Source organism: Anarhichas minor, unplaced genomic scaffold, assembly GCF_050575085.1.
Source record: "Anarhichas minor isolate MPS153535 unplaced genomic scaffold, ASM5057508v1 ptg000033l, whole genome shotgun sequence".
NCBI classification, from domain to species: domain Eukaryota; kingdom Metazoa; phylum Chordata; class Actinopteri; order Perciformes; family Anarhichadidae; genus Anarhichas; species Anarhichas minor.
Genome location: NW_027466479.1, coordinates 10,107,985 through 10,132,666, shown reverse-complemented (window position 1 = coordinate 10,132,666; position 24,682 = coordinate 10,107,985). Strand labels below are relative to the sequence as shown.

The window sequence follows — 24,682 nt, the reverse complement described above, 5'->3', positions numbered from 1 at the left end:
GCTAATTTATAGGGTCTACTTCAAAAACACAGTAAGATGTGACACATTCAAAACAAAGGGAAAACAACTATTTAAACTATTTACCTGGAGATGGAAGAGGTCGGGATGATCCTCCTGCTGGTCTCCTGGTCTGTGTGTAACCAGGACTTTTGGAACCAGGTGTGTTGTGCTGTTTAGAGTTGGGTGATGGAGTAGCGGACTTTATAGGGCTGGATGAAGAACTTAAACGATCTGGGGAATCCATATCTGGCAAAGAAGCAAAGGTGTCACGTTGAAAAAGTAACATTTCATGGAAACCAAAAGAACAGTTGGATCAGTTTTAATGAATGATTTAGCTTAATTATTTTAAGGACTAGGAAGCTTTTTTAAAGTACTTTTACCAAAACATTTTCTGTGAGTGCCAGCAGTAAGCCAGGCTTTTAATAAAAAAAAATAAAAAAAATGTGAAAGTTCCTGCTGACCTCTGTTGGGGCTGTGGACTATGGTGTGATTCTCTTCTTTGTCCCATCTCGGATCTTGTTCCTCACCAGGGAGAGGTGTGCTCACTTCTGTCACCTTACAGGTGTACTTGCAACGTCTGCGGGGGTCCACAGTGCTCCAGTACAACCGAGAACATCTGGAAAAGGAATGGAGGAAGAATGCGTTCATGTAAATTAACAAAAGGAGTAATAATTATGCTACATTCAGCACAAAAGTTCCAAAAAGTATTTGGGTTTTTCTAAACAAACATACTAAGAGATAAGGCTACCAGTTGTATAATAACAATGAGCACTTACTGATAACCAACAGGATACAGCATCCTCCCATTTGAAGACAGCTCAGACAACACACCAAGTTTTTGAATCTGCAGAGAACCTGGAAAAATGAGAAAGGAAAGATAACACGTTACAGCAGATTAAAGGCAGTCTGATTAGTAGTAACATTGCATCCCTGTATGGAGCCACGATATTCTTACCTATGGTCATGTTTATGGAATCTGGGTCAAGGCCTGTGAGGAACTTTCTTCTAAGATTGATCCCATCAAAGTCCACATATACCCGTCGAGGCACTTCAAACCCTCTCCCAGACACCATCTAGTATGATAAGGTAGTAGAGTTTGGTAAAACATAAATCAATACAATGTAGAGAAAATCAGCAGGTGTGAGGTGTGCGTGGGTAAACGGATGGAGTAATGCTTTCCCTTCTGGTAAAAATGTTAATATGCAACTATAATACAAATAAAAGATACGTTTTAGGGGGATATAGCGTTTATACCTTCGCACTGACAAGATCCCTGTGATTGAAGCAGTACACCTTCCTGTCCAGCTGAAACACACAGTTCTGGGCACGAGCGCACATGAAGTGGAAATTACTCTGGCAGGTGGAAAGACAGCAGCCCACAGTGGCCCCCGACTGCCCACAACGATCACAACGCTGCAGAATGAAGGACACAAATAATGTTACTTACTATACACAATACCGTCCACACAGGTAGTTCACAGAGTTACGGAACTTGTGTCAATCCTTCAACACTTGACAAATAAACATCTAGCTACAAACAAAACCTTATATTTTATTTCCTGGTAATATCTTACCAGGTGGCGCCCTCTTGAGACAGCGCTGTGCACTTGCAAAAGAGCACTATTCTCTTCATACACCTCTGCAGACCACAGGCAGCAGTTAATGTGGGCCCACTCATTCTGTCCCAAGTACAACAGCCGTCCTGCATCCTATCAGGAGGAAAACACATTCACTTAATAAGCAGTAGAGTAGCCACTTTTTAATAGTGTAAGATGACATGCAGAACATTTAGAAACATGTCTACTCAGAACAGTTGTAATGTACAGTCCCTGAAAACATGATGCATCCTGTTTGTGTTCAAGTAGTTGACTTTTTATGAGAATTCACAAATGGAGCTTGAAACATTGGTTGAATATCTTTGGGTTTTGAAGTCACCTTGGACTGTAGTTGTTGCGTTTGTTTTCTTTTCTTTTCTACTTCTTTCTAATGTGTTATAGACCAATTGATTAATCAAGAAAACAATCTGCAGATTCATGGATGCATTAGTTGCAGCCCTTGTAGTAAAAACAGTCAAACTCACCTTTGGAGCATAGTCTCCATTTTGTTGACACAGGGCACACTGCCTCATATCTTCAGTCTTGGTTGTTTTCACATCACTCTTCACACCTGAAGAAAGAAAGAGGACCAAATCAACAAATGCATACATTTTAATCCTGAGAACGCCAAAATGCGTTAAATAAGAGACGTACCCATGCGGCATTCGAGACCTACAATAACAGATACCTGTAATCTGTTTGATTTGATAACTTAGAATATCAGTAATCTTACAAACGCAAAAATGTGAAGAGAACAATAATATCTTTAGATTGACATGTTCACTTTTTCTAATATAACACCACTGTTAGGAGAACCCTCATCATCCCTAAAATAAATAATTTATTCATGTTAAACGTATCATAATCTTGGACTGCATTTACTAAATAGCACATCATTTTTGCATTTGCAAAAACCTGTAAAGATATGATCCTTCCCTACTAACAATGAACAGCAGTTGGGTGTCCAAAGGTTCTGACAAAGATCACATCTGTCAGCAGAAATGATACAGAACAGGCTACAATAGTTTCCATACCACGTGAATGCAGAGGGTGGCCGTGCGGTACATCAGACTGCTGTGTAGTGACTGAGGACAGCACCGAGTCAGTTTTCCCCGCCTGTTGGCCCCGAGTGTCTTTGGGCTGGTATGTCCTTTCCAGCCACTGTGCATAGCTGTGCTCCTTAGATGGTGGGAGGACCGCCTCAGGGAGCATGCCACTACAGAGTGAAGGATAAGGACCGTAAGACAGCAGACAGGGGCAGAAAGGACATTTGAGACAACTGCGCCATGAGTGACACTTTTACGGCCTTTCATTTTTTATTTGACTAAACACATGCCTAAAGCTTCTATAATGAAAAGCTAAAATATACATGAGGGAATAATTAATGTGTAGATATTGAGGGGAATAATGTTTGGTTTACTGCACATGGTAATTACCTTGGGAATTCATGGGAGAATGTGTTCCCCTTTTTCAGAAAGCTTGCAGGAAACCAACTGAACACCTGCTCAATCCGCTGCAAGAAAAAGAAAATTTAAGTAAGATCAAAGGTAAAATCATGGTGAATAATGATGTCTATATGGACAACATTTTTAATATTTGTTTAATGACTCAGCTCCACATTCCAGCTGGTCAAATAAGACAAAGATAACCATGAAAACACTTAAACCGTGGAAGATTTGGAAGGGAAGCTTACTTTGACATAGCGTGCCCTGGCCTGACTGGTCGGTCTCTGGTCCTCAGGGAGAAGCTCCTCCTCCTTCAACCACTTCCTCATCACAGAGGCGACATCAGCATGGAAAGCTTTCTGAGGAAGCAAGAAGGAAAAAAAGGAGGTCAGGGATTCAATCACAAGCATCTCGCAAGAGTGGGTTTCAGAAAAAGAATGACATAACTGATTTCATTACCATTTGTATTGATTTCTTTCAGCTGAGTGTGGCAACATTTGTTGTATTGTATCTATTACTGTCTGCGTTGGTACATACACAGGAATAAAAACAGGAAGAGCTGTTCTTAGTGGATTATCAGGACGAATATACTCACTATTGAGGTGTAACCACCCCCTTTAAACTTCTTCTCCATTGCCTGTAGATCACACACTGGTTGCTGTTCACTGACAAATTGTGTGTCGTTTGGTTCCCGACACTGAAACAGAAAAATAACGGTTTAAATAAGATGACTAATCCTGGTATCTGGTAGAGATGACCAAAAACAACAATACAGAAAACTCACAATTTGAAAAGAAACACATTAGGATGACTTGAAGAGAAGGTGAAAGCTTTTAAACAGTATGCTTCTTTTTTGTTTATTACTCTCAAATATAAGGATCTTTGGACAGTATTTGTCAAAGTCCCATGGGTAAGCTCTTACCACTTTACACGTAAGGAGGTGCTGTGTGGTGTCGTCAGAGAGGAGGTCAGTGAGTAACTCCTTCAGCCCGGCTATCAGCCTGCTCTGCAGCTCCTTCTTCAAGCTGCTGTGTTCAGTTTGGTGCTCGCTGCAGGGTGAGCAGGTGAAACACACGTCCACTGGTTGGCTTGACAGCAACCCATACAGCTCATCTGTAATGACAGACAGACAGTTTAAATCACCATATTGTTGATTAAGATTAGATCTGAAGTATTATTACGGTCTACATAATACTATATGCCCCTCTTTAAGTAATCAAGATGTAGCTGAAATTTAATCATGTGCCATTGTATTCTTTTACATGTAACAACGGATGTTTCATCGGGCAACATTTGATTCATTCTCTTATTAGAAATCATCTTATTCTTCCATATACAGAAACTTAAGATGGTGTTAATCCAGGGATTTATTAGTGTTTGGGTGGAATGAAAACTCTGGATCACTTTGGAATTTCATTCATGACTAAACAGAGTGTTACTCACCTGAAAGTCCTTCACATGTGTAATGAATCCAGTGGCTGCACTTCGAACACTGAATCATCTGTGTGTGTTGGTTGTTGTCGTCGTAGCATTTGTGGCAGACTGTGCAGAAATTACCTGATGTAGATACAGATCTTATATCAGTCACATCATCCATTTCTAGTGCCGGACATTTTAACTATGCATACAAATCCAGGTCATCCATCCAAACAACATTGGACTTGTTTGGTTAAAGGGTACTTTGCAGCATTGTTGGTTGTCGTTTGTAAACACACATATTCAAAGTTGGCTCGCTAAATGGTTGCTTGTGCCTTGGTATCAGACGCCGAGGGGCGTGACAAAGCAGCAGTATTTGACCTGGGAATGAGAACGAGCTGCACACCCTGCTTATTGGCTGGGGTATATACCCACACATGGGGCCCAAAGGCTCTTTGACGATGCCCAGAAACATCCCAAACACAGCAAAGAGATTCATAACTGATGATTGAGATTGATTAATTTATTATTAGTCGATACAATATTTTTCAGGAAATTGTATCATTTTATACCTTTATACCGTAGTCAGGGAGGATTCTGAACAATGTATTTACTGGGTATTCAAAAAGAAGACTAAACGGCCTCTAAAAAACACTGAAGTCTTACCTTTTTTGTGGAGAGAAGTGCAGTCAGGACAAAGATCCTGCTCGTGGTTCCAGGTCAAGTCCCAAGTCTTTCCAGGAGTTACGCCGCAGCTTTTACACCGAATGCATGTCATGCACACCTGCACAATGTCACAAAACATTTTTTTTCTAGGATTTATCACTCGATATCATTAGGATGTGGCAAAACAAAAACATGTATGGCTATTAAAGCAAATACCCAGGGCATGTTGCAGTTCATAGGCTTAGGGTAAGTTGGTCCCAAGCAGGAAGGGTGGTATGAGGTTTGGCATCTCCGACACTGTAACACTGGCTAGAGAGGAAAAAGTACATCAGTTATGAGTTAATTAATGGTGTAAATATTTGACTAGCACCTCATCAGAATGCGATCGCTCTCTCAAATTTGCAAACATGCTACAAACAAGAAATTCTATATCGCAAAATGTAACAAATGAATTGCCAGTTTTGATCCTTTGCAATTACATTAAATATTTTCTATTATGTACATTACAAGCGCGTTTGTGAATGTAACCTAATTTAAAAAGATAGGTTCACAACTTTTCAAGTCAGCAAGTGATCCCAGTTTCAAAGTATACATGGGAACACGACTATTGCATTAAGATAGACTTGAGAACATATCCTTTAACACATTTAGGAGAATTCTTTAGTTTTACATCATACTATAAGTGACGCTGGGTTGCATACCTTTGTGCTCTTGCTTCGGCGGCCACACACGTGACAGAATTTGCAGCGTCTGCAGTACCAGTTCTCCTTGTTCTCCTTCTGGGGGCGTTCATCTGGTGAGAGGCAGAAACTGTGGAAAGGCTCACAGCAGATCTGGCAGAATATCATCTGATGGAAGTGTGAAAAAAAAGTTATTATTGGCCCTGCAGAGCACCACAACACAAACTTAACCAAACATGGGCGTGGAGATATTTATATAATATTAGCAACAGAAACACTATTCGAGCTCTGGTAAAGAATTACCTCATGGCGTCCTTTACTGGCGCACAGCAGACAGACAGGTTGTGGTGTCGTAGGGACAGATGTGAGTACGCTGAGGCCGCCCATTAGCCATACGTTCTGGACAACACAGTCCTCCTGGTAAACACAAGGAAAGAAAAGGAAAGTAAGATTTGGATGATGCATGAGCTCAGTAACTTGTCTCAACCATCTAAAAAATTAGCAGCTTCATAATGATCCCGTAACAACTACTAGTTATATTGCTGGTCCTCAACTGTCACAATAATAAACATGCAGTTTGCTCAAGTCATTATTTCTAACACTAGGATGAATGCAGTTTATTTAAAAATATATAAATGCCACCCAACACAAGAGAAAAACCTCACCTTGAAATCTACGCGAATCTTGAACTTGTTCTGCAACAGGCCCTTTTGGGGAAACCCATTAGTTAACCCAGTCAGGGTGTTCACTGACGCACACTCTGCAGGATTCTGGGAACGAAGGACATAGTGTTTGTCAGTGGAGAGACCGTTTTTCAGCACCGTCTCTTTTATAGAACCGTCCTCGTCTTCAGGCCGATCGCCCCGTCTGTCCTTCTGCTCCTCTTGCGCGCCCTCCTGTAACTCTGTGTGTGGATCGACTGTCTGAGGGTGCACTTGTACAGTTTTATCTTTGTTAGCTCTACGCGTCTCAGTCAAAACATCTGGGTCCTGCACCTCAGACTCCGGATGTTCCTGAAAACACAACTTTGCCGAAGCCTCTGTCAGAGCTGAGTGCAGTATGGACTGGGGATGCAGTTGAGATGGTGACGATATACATTTGTGCAAATGCAAGGCTGACTGCACCAAGGCTTGGGGCAAACGGTGCAAACGTAACAGCAGAGATTTATGTATAGAGTCTGTTATAGTATGCGGTGAAAGTGGAGAATCGGGAGGCGTTACAGGCTGGGACAGTTCTGGAGGACACTGGGGTGTGGAATGGGATGAATGTGAAATGGCAGGCTGCGTTAAAAGCTGGGACAGTATTTGATGCGACTGAGAAGCACATTGATCCGGACTTTGGGGACTCTCTTTTGGCAAAAACAGAGCAGACTGCACGATAAAATCAGGCAGACGGTGTAAGTGTATTTGGAGCTGCTGCTGCAGCTTCGGCATTGGGCTTCTGGGTGGGCTGGTTTCTGGTAAAGTTTCTCTGGGCTCCGTCTCCTCCGTGTTCTCCTGTTCCTGTGGAGGAGGGGACTGCCTAAGCCAACCAGCACGACAGGTAGCAAAGTGACACGAATACTAGTGACATGCAGAGACGGCGACCGGCAGCAGCCAAAGTGACAGAAAAGGAGAGCTAGCTATGGCTTTGAGAATGTTAGCCAGGAATAAGAGGTAAGAAAAGGTAAAGAAGATGCCTTAAGCTACAGCAGAGACACACATTAAGTAAGGTGTTTAAAGACCGCTAGATAAAACACAAAACTAAACAACTAGCACATCATTTTGCTAACATTTAGTATATAAACGACTGTCTATATACTATAAACACTCACAAATAATTTGTCATGTTAAGTGTCATTCAAAAAGGCTGACATCTCTGATGTATAAGCTGAACAATGAAAATAGGCAGATAACATGAGAGAAATCAACCGCCTTGATGTGAAAGACATTTTCAAAAATGATAGATTTACACTTCCCTATCACTACACCTGGAACTGCAGGTTTGAGGTTGATAAAGTATAGAAACGTTCTCTCAGTTTGTTCATTTTAGAAGGTTTGTGTATTTTTCCTGTGGAATGTGTAGTTTGATGCCGCATTACATGCAAGACTGCTAGAAAAAGAATATGGTAGAATACTAATATATAAGGCTCAGGCGTGATTACATTCATGCATTTACTCCAATTAGATATATGCATTTGTATCGTAAACGAGCATTTCCTGAAGAGTGGGTCTCCACCAATAACCTGCAATTCTTTTCTTCTTTTGCACCCACCAACATACTGTCCACAACCATGTGGGACTACAGATGAACCATAGCCTCTTGGCTAACTCTGGCGCATTTACAGCAATGTTTTTATTAATGTGCACTGTCCCTTATCAAATAAACCAATAAATAAATAAAATTTAAAAAAAAAAGTCAACCAGGGACAAATCTGCTGCAAACAAAAGCCCATAAATTAGGTGAAACCAGGAAAAGCCACTTGTCGCTTTGGTTACAATGCCACTTATATAGACCACATGTTGATTTTGTGTATTTGCTTCCTTTTTATTCTCTTCTTCAAAATATGGTGGCTTCCTTGTTGCTGATGTGTGAAGGAGGAGCAAGATGGAGTTATCGGCTTGTGGCAACACAAACCAATGAGTCAATAGTCAATGAGGAGCAGCAGACAGTCGCCATGACGTTTCAAAATTTAAGATGTACGCACAGGTTGTTTTTGTGTATGCATGGGTACATGTCATGATAACTTGACAAAACCAGAAATCATCACCAATTCACAAGCAACAAACACAGATGGAGATAAATTCAACACTTGGAAGCAATGTCGGTGCATAAATATAGGGGAATTTCTTATTAAGAACGTCAAGGATTCAAGTAATGCAGATATAAAAAGGTAAAAAAAATAAAATAAAATAAAAAGACAGAGCTTTGACAGTGGATAAGTAAACAGTTTGTAATTGGCGAGTATGCTTGATTGGATAGGCAAGTGATTACAGGCCAACTAGAACAAGCAGAAGCAAAGAGTCAAGGAGCACAGCCAAGATTTAGGTTTCATCTTAGCTAACAGCCGTTCAACATTGACATTAGTGGTGTTAGAAAGCAATAGTAGATTTTACTGATCACTTATACTGTGTGAGACCTAATCAAAAATATACCCGTTACCAAAAGGCTTGTACTATCATTGTTAGTTAAGTTTTCAAATCATTAGGTTTGTCAAAGTGGAATTAAACATGTTCTCGGATTTTGTTCTCGTGATGCAAAGTCCCGGGCATAAACCCTTTTGTAAACCATGTGTGTGCATAATGCTGTGCTGTAGATGTATGACCACAGAGGAAAATATAAATCTCATGTGGGCTAAATATTTAAGTAAAAATGCTTATCTAAAGGATTGGCTGCAATCTGCGACCACTAACTGGCACTAAATGCCAGACACTAGTCCTTTAAACATGACATGAGTAGTTCTACCTTCCAGTTTAGATGTAAATTACATTTCAAGTCCTAGGTCTGGATAGACCAGCACTGCGTTTTATCATGAACACATCTGTAATTCATAGAAACAGGAGGTCAAGCACATGCAAGGTGTTTAATATGAAGGAAAAATCAAAAAGTCAGAAACAGAAGTTTAGCAAGGGTGAATTTGAATGATTTGACTCACTCATTCCAACAAAGATGATCAAATTAAAATGTGAAAAACACAGAGTGAGACACAGACCTGGGCAAAGTGTTACTTGGGGATATTTGGGTTGTCAAAATCATGATTTAAGTTAATCACTTAATTTAAACTGACAAATTTAATTGGAGAAATATACCATTTCAACAATGATTTTTTTTTATCATCTCATTTTTAAAACGTCACCTTTCTGGAACTTCAAAAGACGCAAAAAACATTTTATAAAAGTACAATTTGACCCAGGTTTGATCAGGTGAAACACTGGAAGAGAGGAGGGAAATCTGCTGGATGTTTTTACCTTGTAAGCTCTGGGTCTGCTCCCTGCTCCCCTGGAGAACGGCCGGCGAGGCTTCACCGCCTCAGCTGGAGGGTCGTCTGGCAGCGATCCGCCATCTTGAGGAGCGAGATCTCCAATAGGAGAAAAATAGATCTGAGACAAAATTCGGATTCTATTGTGTGGATGCAACTTCTCAAAATGTTTTTTTAGAGAAGTGCTATTGCGAGAGTTTAAGGGCCTTGAGTGGGAGAGTTTGAGGGGGCTTCACCTGTTCAAATGTTTAAGTTCATCAAGTTTTCAATACGTCACATTTCCTTTGTGAACCTTACCAATGGTATCTATGTGTAGTTTTTTGGAAATTGTACGTTGGTTACCTTTTAACACTCCACATCCTGCAGTGTACGTAATGCAATACTTATATAACACAATCATGACAGTCTTGTAGCCCCGAAATCTTTCATTATATTATCTAAAGAGAAAATGGTGCTACTGTTGCCTGATCTTTATAACTGTTACCTGTTCCACGTCTGAAATATAAAAGTTATGATCATTTGTGATACGATAGCTGCAACAAATCTCTGAATGTCATAGATCTTCAAGCCACTATCTGCAAAACCAATACAGTGACAAGAAAAGACACACCGAGAGGTTTGCGGCACAAAAACAAAGCTTTAGTTACCTTGTTTGCTAGCTGCAGCAACAGTTGGCTTGACTGGCGATTTATGTGCCTTATCTTCTTCTTCTTCCTCAGATTCAGACTTGAGCAGGCTGCTGTAGGAGCGCGGTGTGATGTTACGCAGGGACTGTTTCCTGACTCCAGGCAGCATCGAGGGCGATCCCCCGTCTGCGCCTTCAAACCACCAGTTCGCATCTTCGCTGCCTGACAGCGAGCCCGCAAAACGCCTCGCCTGGACTGAGAAAGGGGAGCCCCACAATAACATTTTGTAAACAGACTAGATATTTAGATACAGTATGTTTTTAAATTTGTTTTAGAGAATTAATTACAGCACATGAGTTTTAAAGAGACACAAATCACTCGAAAAAACGAGAGCATCCTCTAATAATTAGAGACATACGCTTCAATGGTTTGATGACGCGACCAGCCCTCGCCTTCTCAATCCGGTCACACTTCCTATATCTGGGGGGGGACAAGAAACAGTCAAATGTCACTATAATGTTTATTTAAAGTAAAAAAGACATCGATGAATGTGCTTAACTATAAGAATCGACTTGCCTTCATAAATTGGATTGTTTAATGTGTTTTACTAGAGAGAAATAAAAGGTATTTTCGTGTTTTATGTACAGAAATGCTTAACCTAGAAGGGGAACGGTATTTTAAGGACCACTTATGAAACATTTTAGAACTCAACAAGCACTCTAAGCTTTGTCAGTCCAAAATGATTGATAGTTTTTCCCAAATGCTTACCTTCTTTCTTTATAACATCAGAGAACAATATTCACCCTTTACTGGTTTGTGTGGCCATTGTTTAAAGTTAAGGTATTCGCAATGTAAACATGAGTGACAGGTTACATTGTTCAGCATTGAAGCATTTCTTCACTTGACCAGACGTCTGCTCGCCCAAAGTTTATTTTAAATAACAAAGTAAGTGCAACTTGAGATCTTCATATTTGAATAGTTGATGTGTTCATGCTGTCAGCTCTTGTCTTCTGTGCCACTGCCTTTAAAACATTTGCTTAAGTTTCATCAAAAGCTCACTAGTGGCGTGTGAGTAATGCCCACACAACACAGACATTTTGCACAGCAAAATATGCCTATTCACCAGTATGCTCCGTAAACTCAAACAGAATTTGTGATTAGTTTAACTTACATGCAACACTGACGCTTGGTGTTGGGGCCCCCGAATTTGGGCTTATCACGGCAGTTGGTACACTTTGCACAGTCGTTCTCTATCAAACAGCCTTTGCAGCCTCCACAGCGCCGGGCACGGATTCCCCCGGGTGCATATGTACTCAGGGTCTTCCTCTTTCTGAACCTGAGGCCCTTCCCCCTCCCCCTCTTCCTCCTTCGCTGGATTTGTTCCTGAGAGACAACCCACTGAGTCCTGCCCTGATCGGAGACGTCATCTTCATCATCATCTGCCACATCTGCAAGCGAGAGACAGAGAGGATGAGTAAAAGAGCCACAATATACATTTCAATCACAATTAAAGTACATGTGATGTGGGGGAGACATCTGTGGATGCCAAAAACTTACTATTCAGTCTGCAGGATACATTACAGGTCTAACTGCTGTGATTGAAGGTGCAAATAAACTCATTTACTGGTCTTTTGTCTGGTTTCTACAGCTACAAGTAACTACTGGCTGCCTGAAGTGTTAAGAAATAAGAAAAAGTCACTCTAGAACAAAGTTAAGGGAGTGGACGAACAAATCAGGAGTCTCTGACAAATCCATTGTTGCCTGGTGTAAATCCCACTACCTGACGTTTTAGAGTTGAAGACTACTAGAAATAGATTTGAAACTAAATTTCTTTGACAACCGGTCAACCACCAAGTTGTAGTATTTTAATGCCAGCTGGCACAGAAATACATTACTGTCATAATTTTAAATGAATAATGTAGGTGGAATAACATTGTGTAAGGATCCGTGTTTCCCAAAAGCACTAGATGTGTTCATTTGGAGACATAATTCAGGGCAGTGAGACTACTTGTCAAACGGCACTTCCTCACCTCATACTGAGTGATGCTCACTCGACCAGTGTTGGGTAAAGCTTTCCAACAGCGGTGGCTAATCTGTGTGTGACAAAAGATATTTTTGCTGGCAAATATCTTGGTTACAACTACATTGAGCTAATAAAGCAGTTTTTATGTTTTGCGCTCAGCAGGTTACGTTTGCCAAAAGCTATTCAAAATTGTGCTCTTTTACAAAATAATCTTTTTTTGGTTTATGTTTTTTATTAATGCATAAGCTTAACTATGCCAGTTTGAAATATTTTAGATGGTGAATGATTTGATAACAATACATTAGCAGAGCAGCTTTGCCAAAGAAAAACTGGCAGAAATACTAATGAAGCATTCAGGAGCAATTGGATTGAAAAACGGATAACCTACCTGAGAGAATGGCCATATACAGTATCAATCTGAATGATGTGGTAATCCTGACTACTTCAGGGTCCCACAAACTCCAACTGCACCATAGCAACAATTGATGCTGCACACTTTGCAATACGCTGTAAGCTTCTGAATTTGTCTTTGAAGGATTCAGAAACTTGCATTTAAATTGAAGAGATTTTAAGATATTTTTAATACCACATAGAATGCAACTTAATAAAAGTATGATGGAGAACCAGTAGGGACAATATGGCCTTAAAATATATATAACTACGTCCCATTTTGTTTTTACACATCTCACAGTAGTATATAACAATCAATTATAATGATATAATTATTAGAATCAATGCAGATCTGAATATGCGTCGTAAAACCAATTAACCAATAAAAAACTGATTAATTATGTTTAAAACATTTCATTAAAAACAGCACTTGACCATAATGAGTTGATGACCTGTGACAGTGTTTGCTACAGGTCAGATGGTGCTGAATGACAAGGATTGAACCGCTTTCTGCATGCACAATCCACTGTCCTATCATTCCTACCTTTAGATTAGAAGTGTGCAACAGCCCGCAATTAGATACGAAAACATTTTTATAACAAACATCACTGCCTACAGCAGGCAACAAAAACTTTAGTACTTCCTAAATCCTTTGTTTCATGAGAAAACTGAATTCAGTGCTTAAAGACTTTTCAAGGCGTGCTATTACTAAATTGAGAGCTCGAGGTCTCTCCTTTGTGTTCTGTGTCAGGATCTGGACATTTCAACAAGATCCTAACAAGGGAAAATGAGTTTGATCCTGAATAAACCCCTTCAGCATATCAGTTAACAACTTAAATATATTTTCTTCATGTCATCATAAACCATGATTGCACTGGTGTAAAACTCCCTTGTTTATTAAAGCTCCATTAAAATGTATATATACACAGTGCAATGCAAAATGCACTGCTGTGCTGATCTTCCTCTTGTACAGCTACAGAGAAGTTAATTTCTGCATTCTGCTTAAAAGAAACACGCGTGGCTGCACTATACCTTCTGCTGCGGGAGAAAAAGTGATGCCCTCTCTCTCGTGTAGTGGCAGGGCGCTGAGTCTGGGGATATCATCTGGCACCATGGCACGGGGCTGCCCCAACGCCACTGCTGCTGCCCGACACACATGTTTGATCCTCGGACCCCCAAGCAGCTGCTCCTGCACAACAAACAAAACATAAAAACTAACTGTGAAATGCAGAAATATCTGGCTTTAAACAAATGATGGTAACATCACTTGTGAGATATACAAGCGCCCTCTAAAGATCTAGTCTAACATTACACAAACAGTATGATACTAGGGCTGGGCGATATGGCCAAAATCCACTTCACAATATAGGTTATTTCATATCTTAAATCAATAAATAAAAGTCTATATGAAATAACCACATAGTAAAGCCTATTTTTGTAAACTCATGTGTGAACTTATTACCTGTCAAATGAAAAGTATTGAGTATTTTTATTTTATTTGTTTTTTCATGACCATCTGCACACAAACAAACAAAACAGGCAGAGTGTTAGAGGGGAACCTCCTCAGCACGTAATAAATGATCGGGATCCAAACCACGGGTGACTACAACTTCAGAGGACTGATGCTGCTTCAAACACAGAAAAGAAAACATAAAAATGCACTTTTTTTTAAGTTGAAAGTATTACCTGAGGACTGATATCTTTGGGAGTTACACCAACTCTCCGCCTCCTCCTTCCGCTCACTGGCACTCGTGATTCTCTGGAGCCCAACTACCGGACCAGACAAGGAAGAAAAACAAGATTTTATGTAAAAGATGCTACAACATCATTATGTTACTGCACCTTCTGTAATAAAAATCTATGTTACTTTCAATCTGACTTGTAAAGTTCAGACTAAAATAAGATGGCTAAACAAATGTTACGTGTACAATCCTCCTTTCATTTGCTCTGTGGATGTAGTGAGTCATTACCAGCAGGCATTCACTGATGCTGATAGGGGCCGGTATTGACTCAAATAGCTGGATCCGGTATTTGTGAAAATGGGGCCAATCTATATAATTTCCACCATATAGTTTATAGTGACTATCTATGTGTAGTCGTATGTACCTGCCTGAGGAACAATTATTTAATCATCTTTCTTTTCAAAAAAAAAAAATCTTCTTTTATACTTGTGGACAGATTGGATTCTTACCTGTGACAACTTGAGCTGCTTCTGCTGATCAATCTTGATGAGCTGGACTTTGGCTTTCTTCAGCAGGTGGAGCATCGTCTTATTTGCTCCACTGAGACCAATTCGATGGCTGGGCCCGCTGACTTCTAATGCCTCATGGCAGTCTGCAGCCACGCCTCCTGCTTCATCTGTATTACACAGTGGGTATAATGTGTGAATAATGTGATGTGCAAACAAACGCTAAGCCATCTATTGAAAACACACCTATACACTAAACAGAGAAATAACCACTTCAATTTGTTTGATTATCTCTTTGCAATTTCCAAGACATTCAACATTTTAATTGAGTTCTTTAGCCTAGAGATTTGCATTCTCTAGTAGGTCTTTCTTCTAATTTGACCTGTCTAATAAAGCTACATCTTAAAAATTGGATAAATAAAAAAAATCAACCACAGGCATAAGTCTCTGCTGACTATTTTTTCTCAATTGAACATGAATTCAACTGTGTAGTCCCATTGATATTAAAAACATCTCACTAATCTAAGAGAAATTTTGTTAATTTTCAATTCCAGGAAGCACATTTTAGAGCATCTGTAAAAACAAGATCTTCATAAACAATAACACAAAAAGAAGAAAGGATTCTTACTATTGCTGCCTGTATCTCCCAACGGCAAATGTGCTTTCACATCAGCGTTCACCGACACGGCTAGTTTCCTCACAACACCAGGAGAGTTCATCTCCTCCATCGTGATCTTTGACCGCCGTCTCTTCCTGACATGAGAGGTCAAACCGTCGCCATGTGTATGATCCCCCTCTGTGTTGGAGTGGCCTTTCTTCTTCTCTGCCAGTTTCAAGGTTAGTTTTTTGAGGTTCTTGTAGATCTCTAGGTGGCTCGTTCCTGGCTTGGGCTTTGATGAGAACTTTGTCACTGCAGATGGGCTCTCAGCCACAGATATTAATTCACTGTCCGACTGCAGCAAGTCGCTACCATAGCTTGACTCATGACGTGATGGACTTGGTTTTCCGTCCTCTCTCTGTTGACTTTTCAGCCATGTTGACAGAGGCCCCTTTGGAAAGGAAATAATTCCCTCGTCCAAGAACCTCTTTGGAGTTTTAATAACGCGCGATGACCGTGCGCTCATTACAGGAGTGGATGAGTTCTTCTCGACTTGTTTAGGAAACGAGCTCAGTTCACCCTCAGATGAAGTGATATTCTGCTTTTGCTGCTGCTGCTCGCTCTCATCCAGGGTCGGTGTCATCGGAATGGGCTCTGTCACATAAGTGTAAAAAACACGCTTAATGCGATTGGGACCCATTTTTGGACGCCTTAAATCTGGAGCGTTTTTTAATTGCTTTCGCTTGTGACCAAACACAGACCTGCGTCTTCTGCGTTTTCTTCTTTCAGAGGAATCTGTGGCTTTGCACTCAAGGGGCATCGCTGCCTCCTCTCCACTCTGGGCACCGGCCTCAACTCCAGCCTCTGGAGAAGCACCCATACCCTTAGCTATTCTCTTCCTCTGCCTTTTGTGAAAGGACGTAATTGATAGAGCGACTGCTTGCGATGTGCGTCTGGTGTGCCTAATTCGAAATCCCCTCATGCTTCTCAAAGATCTCTGTAGCTGGGGTTGGTCTGTGTCTGAGTCCTCTGACACCTCGCCTCGTTCTCTGACCTTAGAGGCTCTCTTGGTGTCACCAGCTGAGGTAGCGGCTGTTTGGTTTTGCCTACCGCCTGAGTGTGCTAATTTTCCTGCTTTCCTGAGAAAGTCAGCTGATCTTGTACTGCTCCGTCTCCCTGAGGCCTGCTCGCCTGAATGTTTGGCTTTTGCAGTGAGAGCTACCTGCTTGCCATGCAGTTTAATTACCACCGTGGGTATTTCTTTGTCTTTTTCTGGGCTCTCTTGGACACCCTGGCCTTCTTTAGAGACCCGTGGTACAATTTTCCCAATAAGAGATGGTTTTGTGGTCTTGGGTGTAATATTTCCAATGAGAGGCTTTGCTGACAGAGAACAGCCTGAGGCTTGGGGAGGCTTTGCTTGGCTGAGTAACGAAGCCTGAGGAGCTTTCTGAGGACCAACTGTTGAGGTCCCAAATCCAGTGAAAACTTCCTCCTGAAAAAAAACACAAAATATATCCTTTGATTGGCAAAAATACATTTGAGAATTTTTAAATGAAGACTGGACGGTCTACCCTATCACATATTTAAAAAAAATAAATTAAATCTAGAGTTTGTGTTTTTCGCAAATAAATATTTAAGGACAAAAAAATATATCACCTAATATGCATCACCTAATATGCATCTTTACGTATTTATTGGGGCCAAAAGTACTGAAATTACTTATAACCTTGTTTGTTAGCTTTGCGATAATTACAGAACCATAGTGTTGTGTTTACTTTTTAAGAAGATATCCATCTCTTTTAGGTGGGGTGGTCGTCCAATACGAGCAGAATTTGAGAGCCCCTGAATCCTGAATGGTTGGTCATTCTGGTTAATTATACCACGTTCTAACACCGTCTTATATCGGTTAACATGTAGGAAAAAAAGTTAAAATCGAAAGGGGTGGGGTCAGACAATAATTGATTTCTGATGGAATGATGCTTTCGTACTTTCTCACCCACTTCTGAGTCATATCTTGTTTATCAGGCATTAGCCCTTCTGACAATACAGTTCAGCATCAGCACGGCTCTAAACCCTTACTCCAGAGTTGCATCACAACAGTGCTGAATTATCTCACTGTGCACCTCGGCACGTGTCTCACTGTTAGTGAGATATGCAACAATATTTTCACTGACATAAATCAAGAGTAGCACTCAAGCTATAGTGGAATAAAAAAACAGTGCATATTAGCCCAATTCTCCCCTAAACGCAGAGTACTAGAAATACATTCAAACGCAATTGCTACAAAAGTTTAAATAGATCCTATGGAGCAGTCAGCCTCCAGCATCCGCTCAGATGCAAAGATTGTACGCTACAGCAAATCAAAAGCATACAGCAACTTGACTTCCAATTACTCACATCCATCTTCATGCGCAAAACAACTACATCGATTTGTCAGAGATGAATCCCCCTTTATATCTTTCCAAAATAACTGCAGAGCACTCGAGTGTGGCACTATGTGACGCGTGGTACTCCAGTTGATCAGCACCCACAAGCGTTGAGCCATGTGACTCTGTTACAGTCCACTCTAAAGGGATTGCGTCAGTGAAGTCCAACTGATGTCAGAGACTAAAGCCCCTGCTCTGGAGATTAAGTAATAAGATTGGATTAGATTTGGCAATATATCATCATCATTATCTGGATGGAGCTACAATAAGACCACCTTGGAAGTGAATCTAACACACGGGCTTCTATGAAGAAACGCTGAAAATAAGAACACAGTGTGGTAGATTCAAGTCCTCTATTATCAGTTTGCATAAAATACAGTAGTTAGGTCTCATTATGAATTACTCCAGCTCTTGCCAGTTGGGAAGCAAGGCTGTGCTCAGAGCATCTATAACCTTTGGTCTAGCAAACCTCTCACAATAAATGGGAAAGAATAAATAAAGTGGCCCAACACAATACCATTTTAAGTTTGTGTCTGCATTTTAGAGCAGATGCAGAGAAAAAAAGATCAGTTGTAGTAAACCAAAACCTTTTAACGAAAAACTAAGAAGCAAGCCAAAAAAGACACCCCGAAACAAACTGAAGAACAATACTAAATTCCCACAAGAGCAGCAATCCCAACACCAATAAAAACAGACAGTTCATCAGTACAAGACACACACACACACACATTCAGTGTATCTTGGCTAGACGACTGCAGACACAATTGTCTTTCATCCATGGAAGACTTGATTTCAGCAGGTGGAATGGCACTTTGCAATAACTCATCATCTGTGACAAAGCCTATGCAAGCAACACAAATGTGCTCCTGTTAGAGCATGCTGGCCATCAGGGGAGAACCCTGCTCTCTCTTTAAAATAAACTGACCTTATAAAAGTAAAAAGTTGGGAAAGCTTTCATTCCTCGTTTACTTCACCTGTACACAAATCTCAATAATACTGCATGATGGATGTATCATGTTTGTTTAACATACACTATGTAAAATTAGGTTTTAGAAAGGCACTGAGCAACATCTTTCAGTGTATGATCCAAATTTGACTTTTCTATTATAACGTGAAGGTAACGTTTCTGTTTGCCTCTCCCTCGCATCACACGTTCAAAACACCGAGCAATCAGCTGACCGCTCCAACATGGAGAAAGTGATCCCCACGATAGCAGCAGCGACGTTTTCAACACAAGATTACCAACGAGTGTATGTCAGCGCAGTGTGGGAAGTTCAACTCAACAAAACGTGTCAGGGGATGAATAAACAAAGACATCTAATGGTTTCCACAACAAAACGCATTCACGATTGTTATCATACCGCCAAACTTCCCGGCTAATGTTTTTTCATGCAAAGAAACTCTGCTGGACCGACGCCGATCTCTGTTTGCAACTTCAAAACAGAAAATCAACAATTAATAACTTAATAGTAAACGCAAATAAATATTCACCGATTAACCAATCTGAAGGATAACGTTAGCCAGGCAGGCGGCTGGCTACAATGCTTATTTGGGGTTAGTGTTCACTAGCTAAGTTACCGCTAACTAGCTCTACGTTAGCTTCAATACTTTCAGAAAGTAACATACAAATTCATTTAAATGTCGTTCTTTTGAAAGAAAAAAACGGACATATGTGTCCCATTAGACGTATTGTTACCCATCTAGCTGACATAGTACAGTTAGCTCGTTCACCTCCTCACTGTTACTGGAGTCGAAGCCCGCATCTCTCTGCCTCCTGTGCTTCTCCGCCACCCCGAGCAGACGCAGCAGGGACGGGTCCTCGCTCAACGCCAGGCCGATGTTTACGGGCCTCGGCCCTTCGGCAGGTAGTTCCCCGTCGTCCGAGCCCAATCTTCCGCGTTTGGTACGTTTCTCCGACCGCAACCTGCTGCGAGCCGTGCACGGCCGACCCGGGAAGCGAGCCCGGGCCGGCGCTTGAATGCTCAAGCCCGCAGCGGTAGCGGGAGATGATAATCCGCCTCCCGATGCCGCCATTATTTACTACAACAACACGGACGGCGAGCTGGCAGAGTGTGACAGCAGCGATATGTGAGGCAAGATGGACTGCGCCGATGCAAAGGCGCGAGATAGAAAGGAATCACAAGTGCATCATGGGAAAACGAACTTCTCCCCCTATTGACGCGGTATACCCGCACTACACTGCCTCTGGCAAGCCCTACTCTGCATCTGATTGGCTTACACCGATATTGTTACTATCACCATAACCAATCTCACCCATCATGCCTAAATCTAACCAATCCAACCAACGAGTACTAGCCAATCAGAGGCATAGTAGGGCGGGTCATTCCTTCGCCATAGCAGGATCAGGATTCGTTATTTAGGTCTCTGGACGACGCCTGTTCGGCAAACTGGGAGACTTCGCTTGTAAAGACCAGTTTTTTTTTTTATCAGATATTGTTAAACGTTGACTCCTGTGTATGAATTGCGGAATTATTATAGTACCAGTGGTGTAATATGTATCGAGGTCACTAGTAAAGGAGTGTAAATCTACTACATTACTCGTCCTGCATGCAAAAGCAAAGAAGCAGCTAATGTTAAATAATATAACAAGATGTATGTTTTGTATGCAAATCTTAAAATAATCTTAAAATGTTTTGCATGAATAAAGGAAAAATATATTCAGCATTAGACTTTTTTGTATATTGTAGAAGCAAAAATTTACATCAATCTTTTCAAGGTTAAATTTAGTCATATAATCAAGAATTTGCAGGTTGATTTCATATATATATATATATACACACACACACACACACACACACACAATACCAAAGTCATAGCGAAGAAATTAATTTCAATTCAGGGTAACATTTGTTCATAAAAAAATAAATATTGAGTCTATAGTATTGTTATTATTTAGAGCATAATCATCCACAAAGGAATTACATGAGATGCAGGGAGAAGTGACTGTCAACCTTCACCATTACTATATTTTATTTAACCATTCACACAAATTGACACAAGTGTTTAATGCAAGAATTATTTACTTGTTGAAGTCCATCATTACAGCATCTTATACACTGGCCATTTTTCAGAATTTTGGGTTCTATGATGTTTAGGACTTACATTCTCTGTGTAATTGACACCCTTATGTGTACATCCTGAAAATAAAAAAACATTCCCACATTTGAGGGAGAATTAGCTAGCTAGTCCACAAGAACAAAAAAAAATCCAGGTACAATAGAGGTAATATGGACAGCAAGGGCCTTGTGACATGAGCTTATAGTGGACATCAATCATAATTATGTATAGATCTGTACAGAGTTTTATTCGCAAGCGTGGGATGTCTTTCTAAAAGCAATTGAAAAACGGCATTCCAGAAACAACCTCCATAAGTCATGTGTTGCATAACCTTGCTTCAAAAACTCTCACCCTAAAATATTCACATAGAAATCTTCTACCTACACTCGACAGATTATGGTACAAAACACTCAGATAATCATTTATGTGAATGATGTAGGATGAAATTACAGTCTTTTACCCATATATTATCTTTTTTCTGCTGCCACCTCTCCTTCAGCGTGGGTGTTCTGGTGGATCTTCAGGGTGCTCTCTTGTGCAAAGCTCTTTTCACAGATGGGGCAGGTGTATCCAGAGTGATGATCGCTGGCCATGTGTGCTTTGAGCTGCTCAGGCTGAGCGTAGCTCTCATCACACTCTGTACATGTGTGAGCATTGCGAGGGGGAGGCCCATGTGCCTCCTTTTTGTGTGCCCGCAGTGCTGCAACAGAAGGGAATATGAGGTCACAGTTTGCTTCGGAACAAGGGATCTTGAGCTCGGGTTGCAGCTCATTGGAGGTGCAACCCTCTGTTGTAGAGTTATTGTTTCCTGCTTTGTCTTCTTGTTTGATCTTCTTGCTCTCAACCATCCCTCCTTGAGCTGCGTTCTTGGGTTTACGGCCACGTTTTTTGCCTTGCGGCTTAACGCCACAGTTTATATCATTGGCAAATTTCTCCTGGTGCTGCAGAAGCTCTTCTTCCGTCTTGAAACCGTGACTACATTTGCAGCATTGGAAGGTGTTGATGTCATCATCCACTATGGGGTGCTGGGGGTGCACTGAAATGCGATGGTTGCGAAGGCGTGAAGGGCTGGGGAACAAGGCGCCACAGTCCCTGCAGGGACACCGTCGTTCTATGCACTCATGTCGTCTGTGTTTGTTCAGCTGCAAGACATTAAACATTCATCATACACAATTATTTAATCAGTTCCCAAGCACAATAAAGCATGTAGCCTGCTGCGCACTCACCTCAGTGAAGGTAAAGAAGTTTTTCTGGCAGAAAGCACAAAGGAAGGGCTTCTCCTCTGTGCTGTGGGTGGCCTGGTGCTGGCTTAGCTCCTCAGAGTAGGAGAAGCTCTTGTCACACTTATAGCAAGTGAAGACTGTATCAGTCTGCAAGAATGATGAGCAGGAAATTGGTTAAAAAATATGAAATCCTAACTAAAGGCATTATTCAGAGATTGTTGAAAGAATGATGAAAGATGTTTACAATAGTCAACTGAAGACAATCTTTCTTGAGGTTCAATTACATCTTCACTTTCATCTGGAATGATATAATGTATAAAAAGACTACATTTTGCAGAAAATCTGCATCAATATCAGAGCCTGACTGATACATCAGCCCCGGCAATATTTGTCGATATCAGCAATACAGAAGAAACTGCAACTCAGAAGATTTGTGTTAGGGAGCACTGACTAATGTTTCACCTGTAAAATGTCCCATACTGTATATTGATATCGGCCACAGAAATACCAAATCAGGTAACTCTTACATATACACAGCATCCCACTTCGTACCGCAGTTGCAATTCTTAGAAATCACTTGATCTTAAACAATTTGTCGATTATTTGATCAACAGAAAATTAACAATTTGCTGTTTGTATGTTTTCTATGAGACTATAGTAAAAAAAAAATTGGATTTTTAGACTGTTGGTTGGACAAAACAAGCTATTGAATACATCAAACCGCTTTATGGAAAATAAAGAGCATTCTCACTGTTCTCTCATACTTTATAGATCAAACAATATATGGACAAAACAATTTGCAGATTAATCGATAATACTAACAATGACAGCAATAACATTAAACCGTATTACACATGAATTGCTTTAGTTTGTATCACTACTTGAATCCTGACCTTGCATTTATATATTCAGTCTGCTTTTTCCTACCTGCTGCAGGTGCTGTTTGTACTGGTCCCGATGACTCTTCCTCATGTGTCTCTCCTTGGCTTTGGAGTTACAGAAAGTGATGAAGCACTGAAAACATTGCAGACTCTCGTGCTGATCTGCATCACAATGAGATGACACGTTGTTTTATGATCAGTTACAGCGGGTATAGAAATATACAACTGCATGCTATACTACGATTGCTGTCAAATGAGAAAATAATTATTTTAACATCATCACATCGTGCATGAACTATGCAATAATACATGTTAGCTTACAGGACTGTAGAGGGGCGACCACGGGCTCAGACTTGATCTCCGCCGCCGTGGTGGATCTCCTCTCATTCCCAACAATGACTTGCTCGATCTTCATCATTTCCATGCTGATGCTTTCAGACTCTAATCAGCCACGTGGAGCTGCAACGTTGAAACACAATGTACAGTTCATGCATCTTCAATGTTTTGTTTTCGGGCAAAGATAAAGCGACAACAGAAGACTGCAGTGGCAGACGTGAGTCTAGCATTAAATTAACCCGCGTAAGAGGCATCTGGATGTTTCGGATAAATATTCAGATATTGGAGGTTGGGAAAATTGAAAACAGTGTAAAATATCTCGATTAAATACATCCCCGATGAGAGGCTGATTGTCTTTTAACGTTGGGCACACTAGTTATGAAATAAAGACAAAACACAACACATGTCGTTAGGCCTGAGCTAGTTAGTTGACAGCAAAACGGACACTGATGCACAGCGACAACCGAAAGCGAGAGGACTGTGCCTCTGTATTTCAACAACATTTTGAATCCCGTTGCCTCGTGCTTACTTCCGTGTTATGCCTTTGTACTTCAAATCCGCACAAATATGAGAAATCGGGATGAATTTGGACTTCAGTCTTTGTAAACAATTCAAAAAGGGATCCATTTCTTACCGTACGAAACGTCCGCCGAAATGAAGCCGCAGTGAGTATTCTGCCTACATCACGTGATATGAGAAGGGCTGCCGATCATGGAGATATCGCGAGATTATGGAACTGCGGTTTTGTCACAGCAGTGGCTTTTGAACGATATTACTGTCCCTCAGGGCACACAGCTTTTAAGTTTTAAAAGGTGACACCATGCTTTATATTACTTGATAACTATATGAATTGAGGCACATGATTGTTTTGTTACAAACCAAAAGTTTGAACTGGGGCAGCGTTATACAGTAGCATATTTATATAATTTAAAAATATATATAGTATTTTCCCCCCTATAATAAATAGTGAACCTTGGCTGTTAAACTTTCTGCTTATTAATGTTCACTGCACACTGTTAATTCCTAAACATTGATGATCATTTATTTTTTTTAAACAAGAAAAAACATTTGCATAATAGCTGCAGTGCTTCAGTGGTTTAATAACCTTTGATTATAATAATTTTATCATACTGAAACTACTCATTTGAAAAAT

General features: G+C 40.7%; 2 protein-coding genes across 6 annotated transcripts in view; both read right to left on the bottom strand.

The window, feature by feature from the left end:
• Positions 1–20,104, bottom strand: part of kmt2ba (lysine (K)-specific methyltransferase 2Ba) — a 29,333-nt gene extending 9,229 nt beyond the window's left edge. The window contains exons 1-27 of one of the 4 annotated variants that reach the window (XM_076105947.1): positions 19,743–20,104; positions 15,616–17,077; positions 14,991–15,157; positions 14,486–14,569; positions 13,832–13,988; positions 11,558–11,834; positions 10,805–10,866; positions 10,408–10,641; positions 9,750–9,859; positions 6,468–7,304; positions 6,106–6,219; positions 5,824–5,970; positions 5,339–5,431; positions 5,123–5,240; positions 4,484–4,597; positions 3,963–4,153; positions 3,636–3,737; positions 3,289–3,399; positions 3,032–3,108; positions 2,630–2,811; positions 2,081–2,166; positions 1,575–1,709; positions 1,255–1,413; positions 956–1,073; positions 777–855; positions 462–616; positions 85–246 (exon numbers count right to left, since the gene is read on the bottom strand). In XM_076105947.1, coding sequence (XP_075962062.1) covers positions 85–246; positions 462–616; positions 777–855; positions 956–1,073; positions 1,255–1,413; positions 1,575–1,709; positions 2,081–2,166; positions 2,630–2,811; positions 3,032–3,108; positions 3,289–3,399; positions 3,636–3,737; positions 3,963–4,153; positions 4,484–4,597; positions 5,123–5,240; positions 5,339–5,431; positions 5,824–5,970; positions 6,106–6,219; positions 6,468–7,304; positions 9,750–9,859; positions 10,408–10,641; positions 10,805–10,866; positions 11,558–11,834; positions 13,832–13,988; positions 14,486–14,569; positions 14,991–15,157; positions 15,616–17,077; positions 19,743–20,045 — 5,836 coding nt within the window. In that variant the 5' untranslated portion in view covers positions 20,046–20,104. The remainder of the gene's footprint in view (positions 1–84; positions 247–461; positions 617–776; positions 856–955; positions 1,074–1,254; positions 1,414–1,574; positions 1,710–2,080; positions 2,167–2,629; positions 2,812–3,031; positions 3,109–3,288; positions 3,400–3,635; positions 3,738–3,962; positions 4,154–4,483; positions 4,598–5,122; positions 5,241–5,338; positions 5,432–5,823; positions 5,971–6,105; positions 6,220–6,467; positions 7,305–9,749; positions 9,860–10,407; positions 10,642–10,804; positions 10,867–11,557; positions 11,835–13,831; positions 13,989–14,485; positions 14,570–14,990; positions 15,158–15,615; positions 17,078–19,742) is intronic. The other 3 variants (XM_076105948.1, XM_076105949.1, XM_076105950.1) reach the window with 3 other exon arrangements.
• Positions 20,105–20,980: 876 nt separating this feature from the next.
• LOC142965314 (uncharacterized) lies at positions 20,981–24,214 on the bottom strand. Of its 2 annotated transcripts, none has more exons than XM_076106214.1 (5): positions 24,164–24,214; positions 23,515–23,652; positions 23,240–23,355; positions 22,316–22,459; positions 20,981–22,231 (listed from the first exon to the last, which is right to left on the bottom strand). In XM_076106214.1, the coding sequence occupies exons 2-5, from the start codon at positions 23,615–23,617 to the stop codon at positions 21,557–21,559; spliced, it is 1,038 nt and encodes a 345-aa protein (XP_075962329.1). In that variant the 5' UTR covers positions 23,618–23,652; positions 24,164–24,214; the 3' UTR covers positions 20,981–21,556. The 2 variants fall into 2 exon arrangements, with proteins under 2 accessions (XP_075962329.1, XP_075962328.1); XM_076106213.1 differs by having other exon boundaries at positions 24,059–24,179.
• Positions 24,215–24,682: the final 468 nt, after the last annotated feature.